Below are 17,970 nucleotides of genomic sequence, written 5' to 3' on the forward strand. Positions count from 1 at the left end.
AAAGTAAATCTACTTGATTGTGATTGATTAACTGTTGCACTGTTAAATGCATCATAAAACTCACCACAACTCAGCTATTTTGGTATGATTCAGGATTATTATTTGTAACTTAATACTATTTATATCCAACTATATTTATCCAACTGTATTATTATTATTATTGTTATTAATATCATTATTATTATTATTATTATTATTATCCAACAATACTATATTATTACTGTGGATTACAATCAGTTCCAAAATCAAAGAAGTTGAGTAGCAGTCCAATGCATGACAATGCAGCTATGTACATTTACACTTCTATTAATGGCATTACTAGGACAGGAGTAACAGTATTAGTAACTGTTTACACATTAAAGAGAAAAGAGTCCAGGACATTAATTCAGTGTTTGACATATAAACAAAACCATTCAGAGTGGTTTGATATTAAATGTGACTTGGGAATGGGATGGGAACCAGGGATCACTATAACACAAATATAGCCATTTTATTTATTATCTGAAGCCGTGAATAAACCTAAATGTGTTCTCAGTTTTTATTTGTAATGCTAATTGAAAATCTGAAAAAATAATTATTTTCTTTTTTGGACTCTTTGCCTTAGAATGTCCTGCATGCACCTCTCCTGGGCCAACACTTTGTCAAAACTATTGTTAAGCATCACTCAGTGTGTCCATAGCCATTCCATATAATAACTTGAGGAAGTTTTTGGAGGCTTTAAAGACTTTAAAGAGCTGATACGTTTCTCTAGAATGAAGCATTTCCTATCAAACCTTTCTGAACGACTTTGTTTACATCTTAACCACTCAATTATGCAGAGTTTTCGAAAAATCAGTGGAACTCCGCTTTAGTAGAAATCACAAGAACAAATGAGTGCTTACATCCAGGCACTGTGATGACAGCACATGCCACAAAGAAACTTTAGAACTACAGACTACAGTAGAAGAAACGGCAGGAGAAAGACTGAAAAATTGATGTAATCTTACTTTCTTCTCAGGCTCTGCTTCCTTGCGGACACAGCGAATGAAATCACGGCGGGCACTAATCTGCTGCTCGTACTGACTGAAGGTTAGTCGGCCCCTCTCCAGGATAACCAGTGGACTATGAGGCTCTGTGAACAACAGTCATCACCGCATTTCAAACCTTGCATGTTGGACCCATCTAATTATACTGATACTATTATGGACTAAATCTTGAGTACTCAGTCATCCCAGAGCCCAGGACACTGACCCAACTTTCTCTGATAAACACCAACACTGCAATGCTGGTGGTCGGCTTTAGAATGTTTTGAATTGAGATGCCGATTGAACCAGTGGTGGGGGGGGGGCGTATTCTAGAGACTTGATTGAACAATCACAAACAGGTATGACACACCATCTTGGCATTAGGTCAGTGTACTCTGAGCTTAACCTTTGCAAGCCTAGAGTTTTCATATCCTTGTCATATAACAGCGCTACTGTTTATACATTCAATTTAAATTACATAATTAAATGTAATTACATAGTTAATTTATCAATTAAGTTATTTATGTAATTAAATAATTTACATTCTGTATCAACAAATTCAGTTTGCACTTTTTGCAAGTTTTCCATTTTTTTAAGGTCAAGAAATGAGAAAAACATGGTAAATATATACATATTTTTATGTACAGTAAAATGGGAAATAAAAACAAAATGGAATCATAATAAAATATCTTCTGCTTTATTCCACAGACACATATGTGGTATCGACTGAACGTTTAGCACATTCGACAGATTTCTTTTCCCTTTTTTAATGAGATACAAGTATAAAATTATTCATACTTATTCTATATACAGTACTATATATACAGTATACAGTTGTAAGCAAAGGTTTGAATACGTCCAGTCAAATTACGTTTTGTTGATTTAAGTGAAACTTTAATTTGAAACTTTAACTTTAATATGACATTTTTCTTTCCATTTCAGTGTAAAAAATTCTGTTTATTTGCTAAGTGTAGCATATATTATGAAAAAAAATGTATTTTAATTTTTTATCTCAATATCCCAACATGTTAAATTCAGCAAATAAACTGTAATTGTGCGATAAAATGTGCAGAATTGTGTTCTCTGTAGAGGCTTGTGTTAACTTATTTTCACTTGGAAAACCAACAAAAAATGTGCCCAAACTTTGCCTTACAACTGTATATCCAAAGTGTCCAGACACTGCTTCCCATCAGCTATTCCACCTGAAAGCAATCAGACCCTCACAGCACTGTTCCAACATCTAGTGTAAAGCATTCTCAGAAGAGTAGAGGCTATTGCTGCAGCAAAGGGAGACAAACTCCCAATATTAAATAATTAATATAAAATACACTTTTTTGTTTTCACCATAAAAAACACTACAACTTCTAATGGTTTAAAGTAGCCCTGTTAGTGCTGCTCAGCTGTGTGTGCCCCCCACTCCTCACCGCTCAGGTGCAGTATGATCTCCAGATGTCGGTCGTATGGGTGATCCTCAGCCAGAGTGATGTAGGTGGCGGAGGCTGACTGAGCGCTGGGGTCCGCATCTGCACGCAGCGCATGGGTTGGGCTCTCTAGACCTGAGGAGGCACACGAGTAGAGTTCAACTCAGTCCAATCACAGATGAGGGAGGACAGACAAGTGGGATGAAGATGGGATGCACTGAATTTTCCAGTTTAATGTATTATAAGCCATCAAAGTATATATCGTACATCAGTGGATCCAAACTCGGGTAAGTGTAATAACCTTGGGGTATGTAAAAAAAAAAAAAGTCTGACATTTGATATTTACACTTTGTTTAATCTTCATTTAATTCCATTAACAGCCGCACAATTGCACTTGTATCTCCCCAGTACAGACAACACAAACTGCTCTGACAGCTCCGCTCATTAACTCCTGCAGGGTTGCTGCACAATTTCACAAATCAAATTCAGTGCTTTTTAATGACCTTTTAATGACTTTTTAAGACCTCAGCATAACTAAATAATACCATTTCCACTGCAAAACAATGCACACTCTCAAATACAGCTTGCATTAAATATTTATTTTATTCTATTGGCATGACCCTTACTTGATCTTTTCAGTGTGTTTGACTTCATCAGTTCTGCTGTCCTCTAGTCCTTCATCACTGCTCAGTTTAGACCACAGGACTGCTGTCGGCTGAATATTTTTGGTTGGATTTGTGGATCAGTTTAATAAACAAGATGACGATTTTTAACACAGTCTTTAAACATTGTGTTATAGTTTAATAAGAGATGTCCCAATTTATTTTTTTGGCCTCCGATCTGATCAAAATCCTTTAACATTGAGTATCAGCGCTCTTGTGTGGCGTCTAAGCATTGGCCCTATCATCAGGAGAGCGTGAGTTCGATCCTTGGTGATGCTACAACCATCTGTGGCTGTAGGCACAATTGGCCTTGCTCTCTCTGGTAGGAAGGATGGCCGTCCCTACCCCTCATCACTCAGCGCGATGCCAGCCAGCGCAGGCATCTGTTAGCTGACATAACAGAACTGGTGGTTAGTGCTCTCCTCCAAGCACGTTCAAGCTGTCCAATGATGTTTGAAAAGTTCAAAAAGATCTGGTGGCTGGCTTCACATGACTCAGAGGAAGCTTTTGTTTGCCATCGCCCTCCTAGCGCTGGTGGTATCATGTGACTGGGAGAGTCCTCTAACTAGTGGGTGGAATTGGATATGACTAAACTGGGGAGAAAATTGGAAAAATGTTTTTATAGTTAACACAGCTGCATAATTTAGATGGTGGAGTTTGGCCAATATGGCCAAGATGTTTCTCCCAGAGATCTTATTCCCTCACTATATGGATCATTCTACCAAACTACCAAAGTCAGAGTTATGAACACAGTTCAGATTTTTAACTGACTTGGACTTCAGACTAAAATCCTTTTGCCTTGAATGACCCTGTACCTTAGTTCTGTTTACTTTTCTAAAACCATTGAGCGAACATTCCATTTAGTCACTAACAAGATAATCCCAACTCTAAGCTTTACAAAATGTTTTGGTGGTGACAATTTTAGCTAATTCTGTGCATAACTCTAAAATGCTAGTCAGTACATGACTAGCAAACACCGCTTTGGACGGTTGTACACACATAAAATTATAATATTTTTATTAGTGCAGAAAATGTATTTCGGCAATGATAATTTTTAAAGTTACAAACTGATTCTTAGATTTTGAGCCACATTTACTTCAAAACAATGAGATCTAACTGCTCAACATGAGCACCACATTTGGAACTAATATGATAGAAAGGTCCATAACAGTTACTATAATAAGCAGTTACATCACTTCATTTTTATTATATGCATGCATTACACACTCTGAACAGCTTTAGTTTTGTTGGACATCTCGTGAAATAATTTTACAGGGTGGTGAATATGCCTTGGTTTCATGCTTTTCTTATGTGTGCGCAGTAGCTGCTGCTTAGCTCATAAGGTCAGTTTTAAACCAGAAATGGTGCACACTGCCTGTAAAAACTTCTGTGAGATTTTCAGGTGGTGGGAGTGAATCTGGAGTTAGATTTTAAGGTTGTGGGAGTGAATTTGGAGTGAGATTTTCAGGTGGTTGGAGTGAGACTGGAATGAAACTGGAATGAGATTTTCAGGTGGTTGGAGTGAAACTGGAGAGAGATGTTTAGGTGGTTGGAGTGAGACTGGAGAGAGATGTTCAGGTAGTTGGAGTGAGACTGGAAGGAAACTGGAGTGAGATGTTCAGGTGGTTGGAGTGAGACGAGTGAAATGTTCAGGTGGTTGAAGTAAGACTGGAGTGAGATGTTCAGGTGGTTGGAGTGAGACTGGAGTGAAATGTTCAGGTTGTTGGAGTGAGACTGGAGTGAAATGTTTAGGTGTTTGGAGTGAGACTGGAGTGAAATGTTCAGGTTGTTGGAGTGAGACTGGAGTGAAATGTTCAGGTGGTTGGAGTGAGACTGGAGTGATATGTTCGGGGGGTTGGAGTGAGATTTGATCACTGTTAAACTGCCTAAAACACGTAAGATGCGTGACACACACGTCATGTTTGCCATCGGAGATTCCAGCCAACCAGGGTAATGTTCTGACATCACGAAGGTGTGTTGTAGCTCGTGCAGCGGATGATGTGCAAACTGCAGTGCCTGATTTCAGACACTGCAGCGCAGCGAAAGTCGGACAAAACTTGTAACCAGCATGCATCACGTTAAGTCAGCGCTGCGCTGGGCCGCATTAAGTCGAAAGATCAGCGGCAAACTGAGCGCAGCAGTAAAGCGGTGAAACTTGGCGGCAGATCCGAGCAGCGCGCAACGCTCAGGCTCCCGCAGCGGCAAAGCGGGATGGGGGGGCGGGCAGGAAAACAAGCGAGCCGCCAGCGCAAAGCGTTTTTTGCCGTTTATTGCCTTAATGTCCCCTCAGGACCCCCAGCCAGGCCACATGTTTGCCCTAATGCAGCTCCAGTTCCTCATGTCCAGTCTGTACACATTGGTGTGGGAGAGAGAGAGAAAGAGAGAGAGAGGAGCTCAGCTTCACTCCAGAGAGAGAGAGAGAGAGAGAGAGAGAGAGAGCGCTGTGAGCTCTGCTGTCGCGCTGGTGAGAGAAAAAGGCCGAGTTCCAGGAAAAGCAGCCAATGACCTCTCAGCAGGCCAATCAGATGTCATCATACAGAGAGAACGAAATACGATTTAGGTTCGCTCTGAGCGCCTCGGCCGGTTGGCATCGGAGTTCTTTGCGCGGCGAGAGAGTCTGAGAAACGACCCAAAACGGAGAGTCTTAGTCAAAAACCGTGAGAGTTTACAGCCCTGAAAAAAACTGTTTAAGCTTCCTGTTTAAGACAGTTCAACACTGCCCACGTTTAAAGCGCCTTTAGTCCTCTGTAAACGCTCATCACTGCAGGATGTGCATGTCTGTTTCTGGCTCCTCCACAGTGAAGTAAACAGTGCAAACACGAAACAAAGCATCTGAACTGCATCGAGCTTATTTTAACCCACCTGATCCATTACAGTGCGTCTGGACGCTATTTTGAATACCTCTAATAGTAAAAATAAGACATTTACAGACATTTTATGACCTGAATTTTTCAACTTCTATTTTAAGACTTTATAATACTTGTTAATGACCCGCGGGAACGTCACTGACTGAATGCAAGTGACAGCTTGATCAGTGGGCTGTTTGAAATGGAGAACAGCAGCAGCAGCAGCAGCTCTACATCAGGCCTCTCTACTGAAATAGTCACTGTTACACTTTTACAAGGTGAAATATGAGCTAATATGTCTGTCACAAGCTTCAAGTAAAACATGTAACGTCTTTTAGAAGTTTAAAATGTCTTTGTTTAATCCAGACCAGCCAAACAATGTTCATGTGAATCGCCGTTAGCTTAGCACTAACAAACTACTAGTATCTTATAAGGTCGCTAGCAGAAGTTAGCATTATCATAAAGGTAGGTGTTTTTCTCAAGTTTAGGCCAAGTTTTGACATTTGTAGCCTAGCTCTGATAATCATGGTTTGCCCCTGTATAAAATATCCCCAAAAGTTTTAGGAAATAACACTTTAAAACATTGTTTTTCTAAAACTAAAGCAAAATATCATTAATCACATCAAGAATAATGTGTCATAATGGCAGGTGTTCACAAGTGTTTGCATCAAAATTAAGTAAATGTGTTTTTCTTTTGTCTCTCTGAGCACAAATAACTTAAGCCATGTTAGCGCAAGAATTAAGACAAGCGTTTCTCGCACATTAAACAGCACACAGTCAGTATTTACTCTCATTCTTGGTGAATGAATAGGTGCTTCATTATAATAATATCCTCCTTGTATTTTGCGCTTTGAGAGGGGAAAAAATCTCTCTCTCTCTCTCTCTCTCTCTCACTCTCTCTCTCTCTCTCTCTCTCTCTCTCTCACGTCAGACAGCATGTGGTGGAACAGCACTCGGTGACTACAGTGAGATTTAAGACTCTCCTTCACCATCTCTGTACTCTTAGCTTCTGGCACTGTGCCAAACACACACACACACACACACAAGCAACAGACACTCACAAAGATGCACAGCTGCATTACTACCTTTACCATTTGTTTTCCAAAATGTTTTCCAGAAAGCCACATTCTGAGCAAAAATGCATTTCTCCAACTAATTGTCCACCTCAATGTCCGAATGGTTTGTGCAGATGTTACTCAGAGACAGTGAAGGGTCACTTTGTCCCCACAAAGACAGGAAAGCAATGTGAACGGCCCTGAGCTGAATGCTGATGTATATCATAATCCTGCCAAGTACTACGCTAACTAAATTACATTCAAGGCAAGCGGTGGTCACATGACTCTAGCAGCACTCATCTAGCCTTGCACCTACAGAGTAGGAGGTTTACAATGCAGTTAGCTGCAGCTTAAAACACTCCACAGCTGGCCTGATTTTGTGTATTTTCTTTTGCACCTTCTGCCTCTCACTTTATCAGTATTTTCACTTGTGTTTGAAGTTAGGTTTTTGTTTTATTTATACAGTGCCCCACACAGATCCAGTTTCTCAATTTTGCTAATTTAGAATTTCTTTATGTCTTCTGCATCCTGATGATCAGAAAAAACATTGTCCTCATCTGACAGACAAAGGGCTTTTTACCTTGAAGCGATATTGTCTGTAGTAGTCTATAATTTATAACATCTTTTTTTGGACAGTATTTTTTATTCTTATTATTAGTCTTATTTTACCACAGTATTATTACTAAATACTGCTGAGAAGAAAATACAATGTTTCTTATTTTACTTGCCCCAATGTATACCCTAGTTGCACATTGGTCCTATTTGGTGCTATAATGGTGCCTGTGGTTTATGCTCACTGTTGTAGCTCCTGGGTGTGCTTGTTGTTGCCAGCCATGAATGCCAATAAATAGAAGTGTTATTTAAGTGTTTTGCAACAGTGGGTCTCAGAAGGCTAACTTGATAAAGAGTGACAACATTGAAGACTTCAGAGGAGCAGAGATTGAAAGCTGGTAAGTTCTGCTCTTGTTAAGTATTGCTTATTTGTTATTAGCTCTCCCCCAAACAGGCCAGTCGACTTTAGTGAGGGCAGAATACAGTCCAATTGCAGAGATTATAGACTGATCTCCAAACAGGTTGGTCTTAACTGCAAATGGGTTTATGTATGTTCTGTTAAATGCTTTGTTATTGGTTTAAAAGAACTGTATGCAAACAGGCTTAACGTCAAGAGTTGTGCTTGCCTTGTTAAAAACATATCTCAGTGCTATAAAATGTTGGCCTTTTAATGTAAATGTTATAGTGTTCGCCGCTATTAAAAGAGACACAGCTTTCACACAAGTCATGGTGCTTTATTGTTGTTGTTGGCCAAAACTACGCCATACATAAGCAGAGTTTCCTCTTAACTACAACTTGCTACTCAGCTCACGTCTCTCTCTCTCTCTGTGCCAGCTCACACACACTTACACACAGCCTGGTGCAGTACTTAGTTCTGCCCTCAATAAGAGTCCTTAGCAAACTGAAGCAAGTGTAATAAAGGCTAGAGGCTAAAACTAACATGCAAAAACATTTCTTAAACACGGTAGTACAATATTTTTATATATAGTGAATATAAAATGTCATCATGCTTAAAATTACAGTGTGTTTCTGATGTAAAAATGAGTATCCAATCTTTTCCATCTTTAATGTGACCCTGCAACCAACAAAATTAAAAACACATCTGGCTAAGAGGTAGGGTGACACATGAAGCCAAAAAAGCAGGAAAAGATATGGATCTTGATCATATTCATTGTAAATGGGCTGTGTTTTCTATATCCACATACAATTGCATAATGTGTCTGCCAAGTGCTGACTTGTTGGTGAGAGGATAACAAGAAAACGCAAGATGGAGCATAGACAAGGCTGAAATTATCCCCAAACCGCTTTGGGCCAATAAAAGCATCCAAGCTTGTGTAACAGAGGAAAATGAAACAGAATGCACTAATCCAGCTTGTATAGGGCTTAAGTGATTGAATTATGCAGTAATTTTGTAAAGTCGGTGAAGTTACGCTTCAGTATTACCTGCTAGTAGACATGCCCCACGGACCAGCAGCTGGAAGTTGAGCTCATATGGGGCGAGGTTGGTTGCAGGGCTGGAGAACAGAGCATGTGCACACTGTTCATTAACCTCCAGCAGCTTCTCCTGCTTACCAGACACACCTCCAAAACACCTGGTTGCACTGGGTGAATGAGAGAGAGCAAAAAGAAAGCAATATACAGAAAAACAAAGGTCATTTTTGTCAGCAGTGAAAAGATTATATAGATCTCAGTATAAATTCATTTGTGATTACCAGATGCTACCGTCAAGGTTATGATGTTATAAATCTTATAAGCATGCTGCTACATTTTTTATGTACAAAGAAAGAAAGAAAGAAAGAAAATTTCACTTCACTTCGTCTCCTCTGATCTTCCTCCATTTTCACTTTTGGTTGGTTGCATCCTGGCTCTGACTATAGGAGTGAGCACTGTAGGGTAGACCAGGTGGATCGTGCCATTCTCTAATGTGGGGAGCTCCAGGGTGGTGCTGATGACCACTGACACCATCTCCATAGGAGCGATGAGTCCTGTGCCTATGATGAAGGTGGTCCGCTCCAGATCCTCATCCAGCAGGAGGTGACCTGAACACAGGATCACAAAGAGAGAGAGAAAACACATTGTCAGTGCCACATATAAAGCCTGTGCAGGCCTAAGATGGCTGTATTAAAACAATAAGACTAACAGTTTGATTCACTATGTAAAGATTTTTAAAATTCCAAAATGTACTGTTTACTCTTCTGTCTATACAGTCCATATATGGAAACTAAGCTGCAAAAACTTACTGTTTTGTGATGTCACAACCATGAGCACATTTGTATATGACTCATTCAGTTTAGATGCCCATTGAAGTAGAAGTGCTAAGGACAGGCCCAAATCATCCCATGGGCTTTATAAGTGTGTGCCCAGGAGACCCCATAAGCAGTTAAATCCCGGCACTGTCTACGTCCGTTTCATCTTCTCCTCTAATTACTGCTTAGCAACCATTCCACTATCTACCATTACTTCAGTCATGCTTTCAGGTTTTTAGGTATTTTGAATTAGAAGCTCCAGATATTCAGAGGATATGCTGGAGGGATCTGTAAAAGTGAGACCTGATATTTCGACAGAGTGAAAGATGCTCATTTCTAAAGCCAAATATAAAAAGTCAGCCACTTGAATTAAAGTGAAGATTGCAGTCATCTGTGAACTGTCCACTCCCATGCATAAAATCACCAGAGGTAGAATACATAACCTTAAATGAAAAAAAAATTCCAAGCCTTCCATGACAGTATTGGTTAGTTTAAAATGCTTCGAGTTTGAGTTTTTAAGTTTGCTGCTTTTTCTGTTTTAAAATAAGCACACAGCATGTACAGTAATATACTCTACAGAAGAACTCAATAAATAGCTTTTTTACAAACACTGAAGTTCCTGCTAAAGCCTGAGTGGACTGATAAATCACTGTGATGAGCCTGTTATTAATCTCAGTGTTACTAAACGTTTTTGAGGGATGATTGAAATGAACATTCTCCTCAGTAGTGAACATGTTCACGAGTAATAAACTTAGCATCGTGTTGCACTGGGCTTCTGTACACTTCTGGTGGGTTACATACATGCCATTACCAGAAAATCACATAGCTACCAGCTTTATAATAAAATTTGCAAGATTTTGTTATTGGGATATGGTGAATTGTTTGCTTAGTCCACGAAACAGCAATAGAAGCCAGAACAGTGTTGAGAATTTTGTTCCTTCATTAAAATAAGTGAATTTTTCACAAAACATATTAACAGAAGAATGAAGAAAACTTTCAACCAGTAACAGCAAGGAACCGTGTGAATTAAATACAAATTACAGCAACAGAGTTCTTCCAATGTGCCTCATAAATATGTGGTCTAAATGTATTCTAAATGTATTCTGAATGTTACTTTTTAGATATAGTAATGAAATACATTTATGACAGTATATTGAGTATTCAGTCATCGCTGCTTTTTAGTATTCTGTTCAACTCTGGTTGTGCTTGTTGAAAGCAGACGCATGCTTTATAGGAGAATTTTGCATTGGTTGTTGGGTTTATGTTAACGTATGCTCTTTTTAATGTGTGCGTATTTTTGGTATTGTTTTGTCTGGGTTGGGAAAAAAAATTTTACTTTTAGTGGTGACATGGCCTACACTGCAGTCAGTGTCCCACCATTGTGATGCCAGTCCTCATAGTCCTTGTGTAAGATGTTATAATGTAAAAAATTCCATGACCACCTTAAAAAAGGTAGCCATGTATTGCCCACCAAACATTTGTGCCCAGGGGCCCATAACTTGATGATACAAGCCTGGCTAAGGAGGGGAAATTAAATTTTAAATGAGGCACATAACAGCCAATCAGAACAGAGCTTATTTACATAGTCCTAACGGCACAGTAACAAAACTGCCTATGGTAAAGGAGTTTGGAAAAAGCTCATGTGATTTGAATTAGACCATTTTTGATGCATAAAACCACACAAAGCTTTATATATAGAAGAAAAATGTAGACTGTGGGTCCTATGTGCATGTTTCAGTATACCGCCAACTCTCTTGGTCTCGTGTGTGTTCTTGTGTCTCACCATTAGAGCACTGTATGTCCAGGCTGTTTCCCCCACAGCAGGTCCACTCCTTGCCGTGCCCACATTGGTTGTTGAAGGCTGATCCTGGACAGCAGTCCAGACAGCAGTCATCCAGCTTCCCCCGACTCTGCAGCTCCACACTCAGCAGTCTGCCAGAGACCAGCGCCTCGAACCCCACCACCACTTCCCGCTCCCCCAGCGGATACAAAAACACCCCTAACGTCCCAGAGAGGGAGGAATGATGCACACCATGGAGGATAGAGTGTAAGATTACAGTATGTGATACGCGTAATTAATATGCGTGCTGGTAACATGACACAGTTAATGTGCATAGTAGAAAGTTCTCCCTAAGTAACTTAGGTAACGTAACACTAACCTGGGGTACATTGTTATCTAGTTAAACAGATTCAAGTAGAACATGCTTTTGGACGTGATCTCGTATTCCCCAAGCAACGTTATCTTCTAACTTACAGACAGATATTTCTAAAGATTCAACTCAGTGATGGTTTTTGTACCATGAACTAACTTTTTTCACCACAGGTATTCTTCAGTTACTTGTATGTTGTGCGTAAGTAACCAGTAATGTTTTAATCACACTCTTGGTGGCTGTAATATAGCACCATTTTGAAGCATATAAACTCACAGTGAGACCTAGCCAGGCTAAAGTACAGCTCCCACATGGCAGAGTTAGTTTTAACTTAGTTTTACAACTAAGCCTTGCAAAATAGAAAGTAAACAGCAAGAGAAATCCCCCTTATATAAATTCACAATATGGATTTTTTCAACTTTATATTCGCATGTACACCAAAAACATCCTATAGGTGTCATGTAAGAAATGTCAAATATTTAAAATTTATTATGCTGATATTTACAAATTTATCAGTGCTCAACACAGCCTTATTTCACCAATCATATTTATTTTTTAAGTATTTAGTTTGGTGAGCTCATTCAAACTAGTTTCATAGACTTTTCTTGTGTCTGTTACAGTTAGCCCGTATTGTCTCATAATCTAAATCGCTTATCCTCCTGGGCCACGGGAGTGCTGGAGCGTATCTCTATGCTAATTGGGAGGAAGACAGGAAACACCTTGGACAGGTCGCCAGTCCATCACAAGGCAAACACACAGACATTCACACTCACACCTAGGGGCAATTCAGCATCTCCAATTGGCCTGCCTTCATGTGTTTCAACTGTGGGAGGAAACAGGAGCAACCAGAGGACACGGGGAGAACATGCAAATTCCACATTGAAAGGATGCTGGTCGCCCGGCTGGGGAATCAAACCCAGGCGTCAGGGGAATAAATAAAGTGCAACAAAAATGTAGTATATGGGCCCTTTAAATGGTAATACTTGCATTTTGGCTGAATTGTTCACAAATGGTAGGTGCTCAAAATATAAATTACATTTTCATTTCTAGCACAGATAGAGCTGTAACGCTTATATAAAAATTAATATTGCTCAAATATTCTTTAAAATTATTTAGCCAAAGCCAAAAAAAACCCTACTATACATTTGGGTGTGCCTTTAGCTCCAGTTCACCTGACTTAGCTTATGTGTGTCTTGATCATTAGCTGATGACCTGAATCAGGTATTGGAAAAAGAAACAATGAAAAAATATGCAGTATTGTTGGGATATTTAAACATTGTGTACACTAAATGGCCACGTTATGAAACAGTCTTACCTTGTAGGTATACATTTCGAGACTGTAGTTCATCCTTTGCCATGCACAGTATGTAGTCACTTAGTAGCCCTTCACCAATGGTCAGTTTCTTAGCACATGTCCACTGCTGGCTGGACATTTTTAGTTGGCAGACTATTCTCTACCCAGCAGTAATACTGAGATGTTTAAAGACTGTAGCAAAGTTGCTGCTCCTGATACAATCAAACCAGTGCAGCTCACATAACTGTACTGCTACCATATTAGTGGCCCTGCTATGCTGAGAATGGCTGCCACTAAAATGATATTTGGTCAGGGATGATCTTATTGTGGCGCCTTTCCATTGATGGAAAGGGTCGAGGGCAGCTGATAAGTTGTGCAGGAACAGTTGAGCTACAGTCAGTGATTGTGAATCTACACAGGGCACATATAGTACTGAGTAAGATTCAGAGAACACCCTTCATTTATTTCTTGTGGCCTTTAAGTTATTAATCAGGAAAAAAGTAGAAAACATACATTACACAACAGTCTCAACAAGTAAATATAATATCAAATTCTTCAGCAGTTAGCGTGTCCCCCTTTACTACACCTTTACTACAGCTTCCGTTCTTTTCAGGAGACATGCTTTCAGAAATCTGCAGAAATATTTTTTTCCACACCTCCAAAGTTCTTTTGCAAGTTGTTTGCATTTTCTGCTTTTCACGGTCCAAGTAATCCCAAACACATTCAATGAGGTTGAGATCTGGACTCTGGGGTGGCCAGTCTATTGTTTGAGAACACCAGCAGCTTTGTTTAGTTTGCAAATTTTCTTCTTTGTTGTCTAGTCACATCTTCTACCTTTTCCCCTAAGAAACATCTCCTAAAAAATGAATAACTTGTACTTAATGGCTGTTTTGACTGGAAAGTCATTAAATTAAGGGTGGTCTCTGAGTTTTGGACAGTACTGTATGTGGCAGATGTTTCTGAGTACAATGTAAAATGTATCTAAAAACCGTGGCTCTGTGTGTGTGTGTGTGTGTGCTCACCCTCCACAGGTTCAGATTCAGTGTTAGCATATGTCAGGTGTGCTGTGATGCCCAGTGAACAGCCGTTGGCACAGGAAGTGATGCGGGAGCTCTTCAGCAAAAGTGGAGCCCATGTGGCACGGTTCCTCAAACCCGGCATCCTCCTTAAACACACGCAAACACACACATGCACAGATATTGCTAATCTTAGCATCTTGCACACTTAAATCTATGTTTTCTTCCTAAGTTGGTTTATTTAGAGCAAAAGCTAACAACAAGCAAAAGCTAACCTCATAGGCATACCTGAGCTTTCAAGCTGCCTTACACAATGTAGTGTATTCTGTAGGACAGAAGACCATACTCAGCAGTTTCTAAGCCATGATATCACATTTTTATCTTGTTTTTCCATTCAAATTAGTATCTTGATGTATATGTATAGTGTAGTGGGCAACACCTCTGCCTTCTATGCTGTAGACTGGGGTTCGATCCCCTGCCTGGGTACCCAACGCTATACCTGTAAAAGTCCTTGGGCAAGACTTCTAATGCTACTTTCGCTTACCTTTGTTTGTTTTAAAAAAAATGATCATACTGTAAGTCGCTCTGGATAAGAGCATCTGCCAATGCTGTAAATGTTCCCTGGGACTTTAAGTAAATCAGTCAAAAGTAGCTGAGAGATGGAAGCCAAACTAGAATTAGCAATGCTGCAAATCTCAGTCTGCTGATATTTTGTCATTTTCAAAAGGACATGCTTGTTTCTGTTCATAACATATCACATATGTTTTGGGTAAAATGAGCCCAGCCGGCAAATAAAACAACATCTAGCCATCTAACTAGTCTGACTAATCTGCCACACTGCTGCCTTTTCTCCTGCGGCAAAACACTTTTGATGAACTCACACCGCACATTTGTCTGAGGCCACGAAAACAGAGTCACCATCATATCATTTGCTCCAATAACCATTTGGTTTTAAACGCTTTTAAAAATACCCCCGCCCCCTCACGAAGCTACTCCTCGCATCATGCTGCCCGGCAACCACAAGCCCAAGACAGTCACCGTGGCGATGTTCATGTCGATCATTAACAGACTGGTCAACAGTGTACACACAGTGTCAGAGTCAAACAGCGAGGACAGTAAGACACACAGAGTAATACAATGTAAACAGTGGAAAGATTGCATGTTCAATTTGAATATGTTTCAGTTTTAGTCAGCTCACTTATAAGATCCATATTAGCTTTTAAACTGACATTCTATTCCTGGGCTGTTGTATTTATGCATATCAGACAAAACATAACTTTCAGGGTACGATGTCACTGACATCACTGATGACGTCACTGTGATGCTCCCCTCAAACGTACATCTTCAGTGCCTTTAATTAGGGAACATAATTGCACCATATTCTGTTGCAGTTATTTACTACCTGCACCTTTTTATATTTAGTTTCCACTTTAGTTATATTTGCAAAAGGTGCAAATAGATACCTTTTAGTTGAGAAAGTGAATAGTGTACCTTAAAACTCATTTAAGGTACACAATTGTTGTTGTAATTTTAAGGGTATTTTACATTGTTTGTATTTTGGGGGAAAAAAAGGACCTGGGCAGTAGGGGAAAGTGAGGGCACAAACAAAAATGGACAGTAGGGAGAGAGGACACAAACAACATTTAACACACATTGTTTATGTGGGCAGAGCCTGCTTTAGTTTATCTTCTCCTACTCCCATAGCAACATCATCTGCAAATGTTTACTGCAACCAGATAACAGATATTTCTTGAGACTGTGTGTATAAGTCACTGAATTCACACCTGTATTGTTCTGTATCTTACAACTAAGCCTGCTAAAATAAATAATAAATTCAAAATAGTGCAATTTTTTCATGCGCAGAATCATCAAATACATGCTATAGATGTAATGTAAATGAAATATATTTAAATTTGAATGTGCTAATATTGCCTTTTCTACTTTGTGGTCAAAAATATCAGTTGAGCCCCAGCCCATTTGCTTTCAGACTGTGTTCTTTTGAACAGCATGTACAACCCAATTTCCAAAAAAGTTGGGATGCTGTGCAAAATGTACATAAAAACAAAATGCGATGATGTGCAAATCATTTAAACCCTATATTTCAGTGAAAATAATACAAAGACAGGGACAGGGCAACAAAAGGCCGGTAAAGTTGTGTAATCCTAAAAAAACACTAACTGGCAACAGGTCAGTTACATGATTGGGTATAAAAAGAGCATCTCAGAGAGTCTTTCAGAAGTAAAGATGAGGAGGGGTTCACCACTCTGTGAAAGACTGCACAAGCAAATAGTGCAACAATTCAAGAATAACGTTTCTCAACATAAAATAGCAAAGAATTTCTGCTCTTTATCATCTACAGTACGTAATGTCATTAAAAGATTCAGAGAATCTGGAGAAATCTCTGTATGCAAGGGACAAGGCCAAAAACCAGTATTTGGTGGTATGGGGGGCATTAGTGCACATTGCATGGGTGATGTGCACATCTGTGAAGGCACCATTAATGCTGAACAATATATACATATTTTGGCAACAAATGCTGCCATCCAGACAACATCTTTTTTCAGGGAAGGCCTTGCTTACTTCAGCAAGACAGTGCCAAATCACTTTCTGCATGTATTACAATAGCATGGCTCTGTATTAAAAGAATCTGGGTGTTAAACTGACCTGCCTGCAGTCCAGACCTGTCACCATTGATAACATTTGGCACATTATGAAATGAAAAATATGACAAAGAAGATCCTGAACTGTTGAGCAGCTGAAATCTTATGTTAAGCAAGAATGGAACAAAATTTCACTTTCAAAACTACAGCAATTGCTTTCTTCAGTTCCCAAACGCTTACAGAGTGTTGTTAAAAGAGTTGATGAAACACAGTAGTAAACATGCCCCCATCCCAACTATTTTGGAACATGTTGTTGGCATCAAATCCAAATGGGCATATTATTATCAAAAAACAACAGAATTTCTCGGTTTCAACATTTGATTTGTTGTCTTTGTCCTATTTTCAATGAAATATAGGGTTTAAATCATTTGCACATCATTGCATTTTGTTTTTATTTACATTTTGCACAGCATCCCAATTTTTTTGGAAATGGGGTTGTATAATAACTGTGTTTTATATGGCCATTCCCCAAGATTCATTTCAGTGAGTCTCAGTACACCCTCACCTTTGGAATATAGTTAGAGAGTCAGCTCGGGTTTCACAAGCTCCATCGCTTCAGAGCACCCCCCTCTGGTGCCGTACTGAACACCTGGAAAGATTTCACTTCAGTCTTCTACAATCTGACATTGATGTCATTGATGTGCTGTTGTGCTATTGTAATGTGCATCACCACAGTGATGCACATGATAAAATCCCAATGATAAAACAATGATAATCTCTTTTAGAAAGCTTTACATTGCATAATGTGGTTATTTTTAACTAATCCAAACATAATGAAGGCTGTTAATAACTTACTAAACCAGGTTTATGTTATAAAAAACAGAGACGTATGCCAGGCTCTGTGAAGCTTGAGCAGTACAGCTCACATAGTGGTTAGTAGTTAGTATACTAACATGTTATACTTGAGATGAGGGTTCAAATCCCTGCTCAGGCAGCAATCCTTATATTTTGTGCTGCCTTAGTTAAAATACTGCATTAAGTTGCAGTATATAATACTGCATCCCTCTGAAACTTGATTAGACTGTCTCTTTTGATAAAAGTGGTTGCAATATGCTGTAAATTGT

At 39.4% G+C, this 17,970-nt stretch overlaps 1 protein-coding gene across 1 annotated transcript in view; it reads right to left on the minus strand.

Annotated features, from left to right (window-relative positions):
• Positions 1-17,970, minus strand: part of vwa5b2 (von Willebrand factor A domain containing 5B2) — a 59,588-nt gene that overhangs the window by 34,265 nt on the left and 7,353 nt on the right. Inside the window, exons 2-7 of the mRNA XM_036556129.1 lie at positions 14,253-14,395; positions 11,570-11,785; positions 9,354-9,579; positions 8,984-9,141; positions 2,429-2,560; positions 987-1,111 (exon numbers count right to left, since the gene is read on the minus strand). Coding sequence (XP_036412022.1) covers positions 987-1,111; positions 2,429-2,560; positions 8,984-9,141; positions 9,354-9,579; positions 11,570-11,785; positions 14,253-14,391 — 996 coding nt within the window. The 5' untranslated portion in view covers positions 14,392-14,395. The remainder of the gene's footprint in view (positions 1-986; positions 1,112-2,428; positions 2,561-8,983; positions 9,142-9,353; positions 9,580-11,569; positions 11,786-14,252; positions 14,396-17,970) is intronic.

The sequence above is a fragment of the Colossoma macropomum genome, unplaced genomic scaffold, assembly GCF_904425465.1.
Source record: "Colossoma macropomum unplaced genomic scaffold, Colossoma_macropomum, whole genome shotgun sequence".
NCBI lineage: Eukaryota > Metazoa > Chordata > Actinopteri > Characiformes > Serrasalmidae > Colossoma > Colossoma macropomum.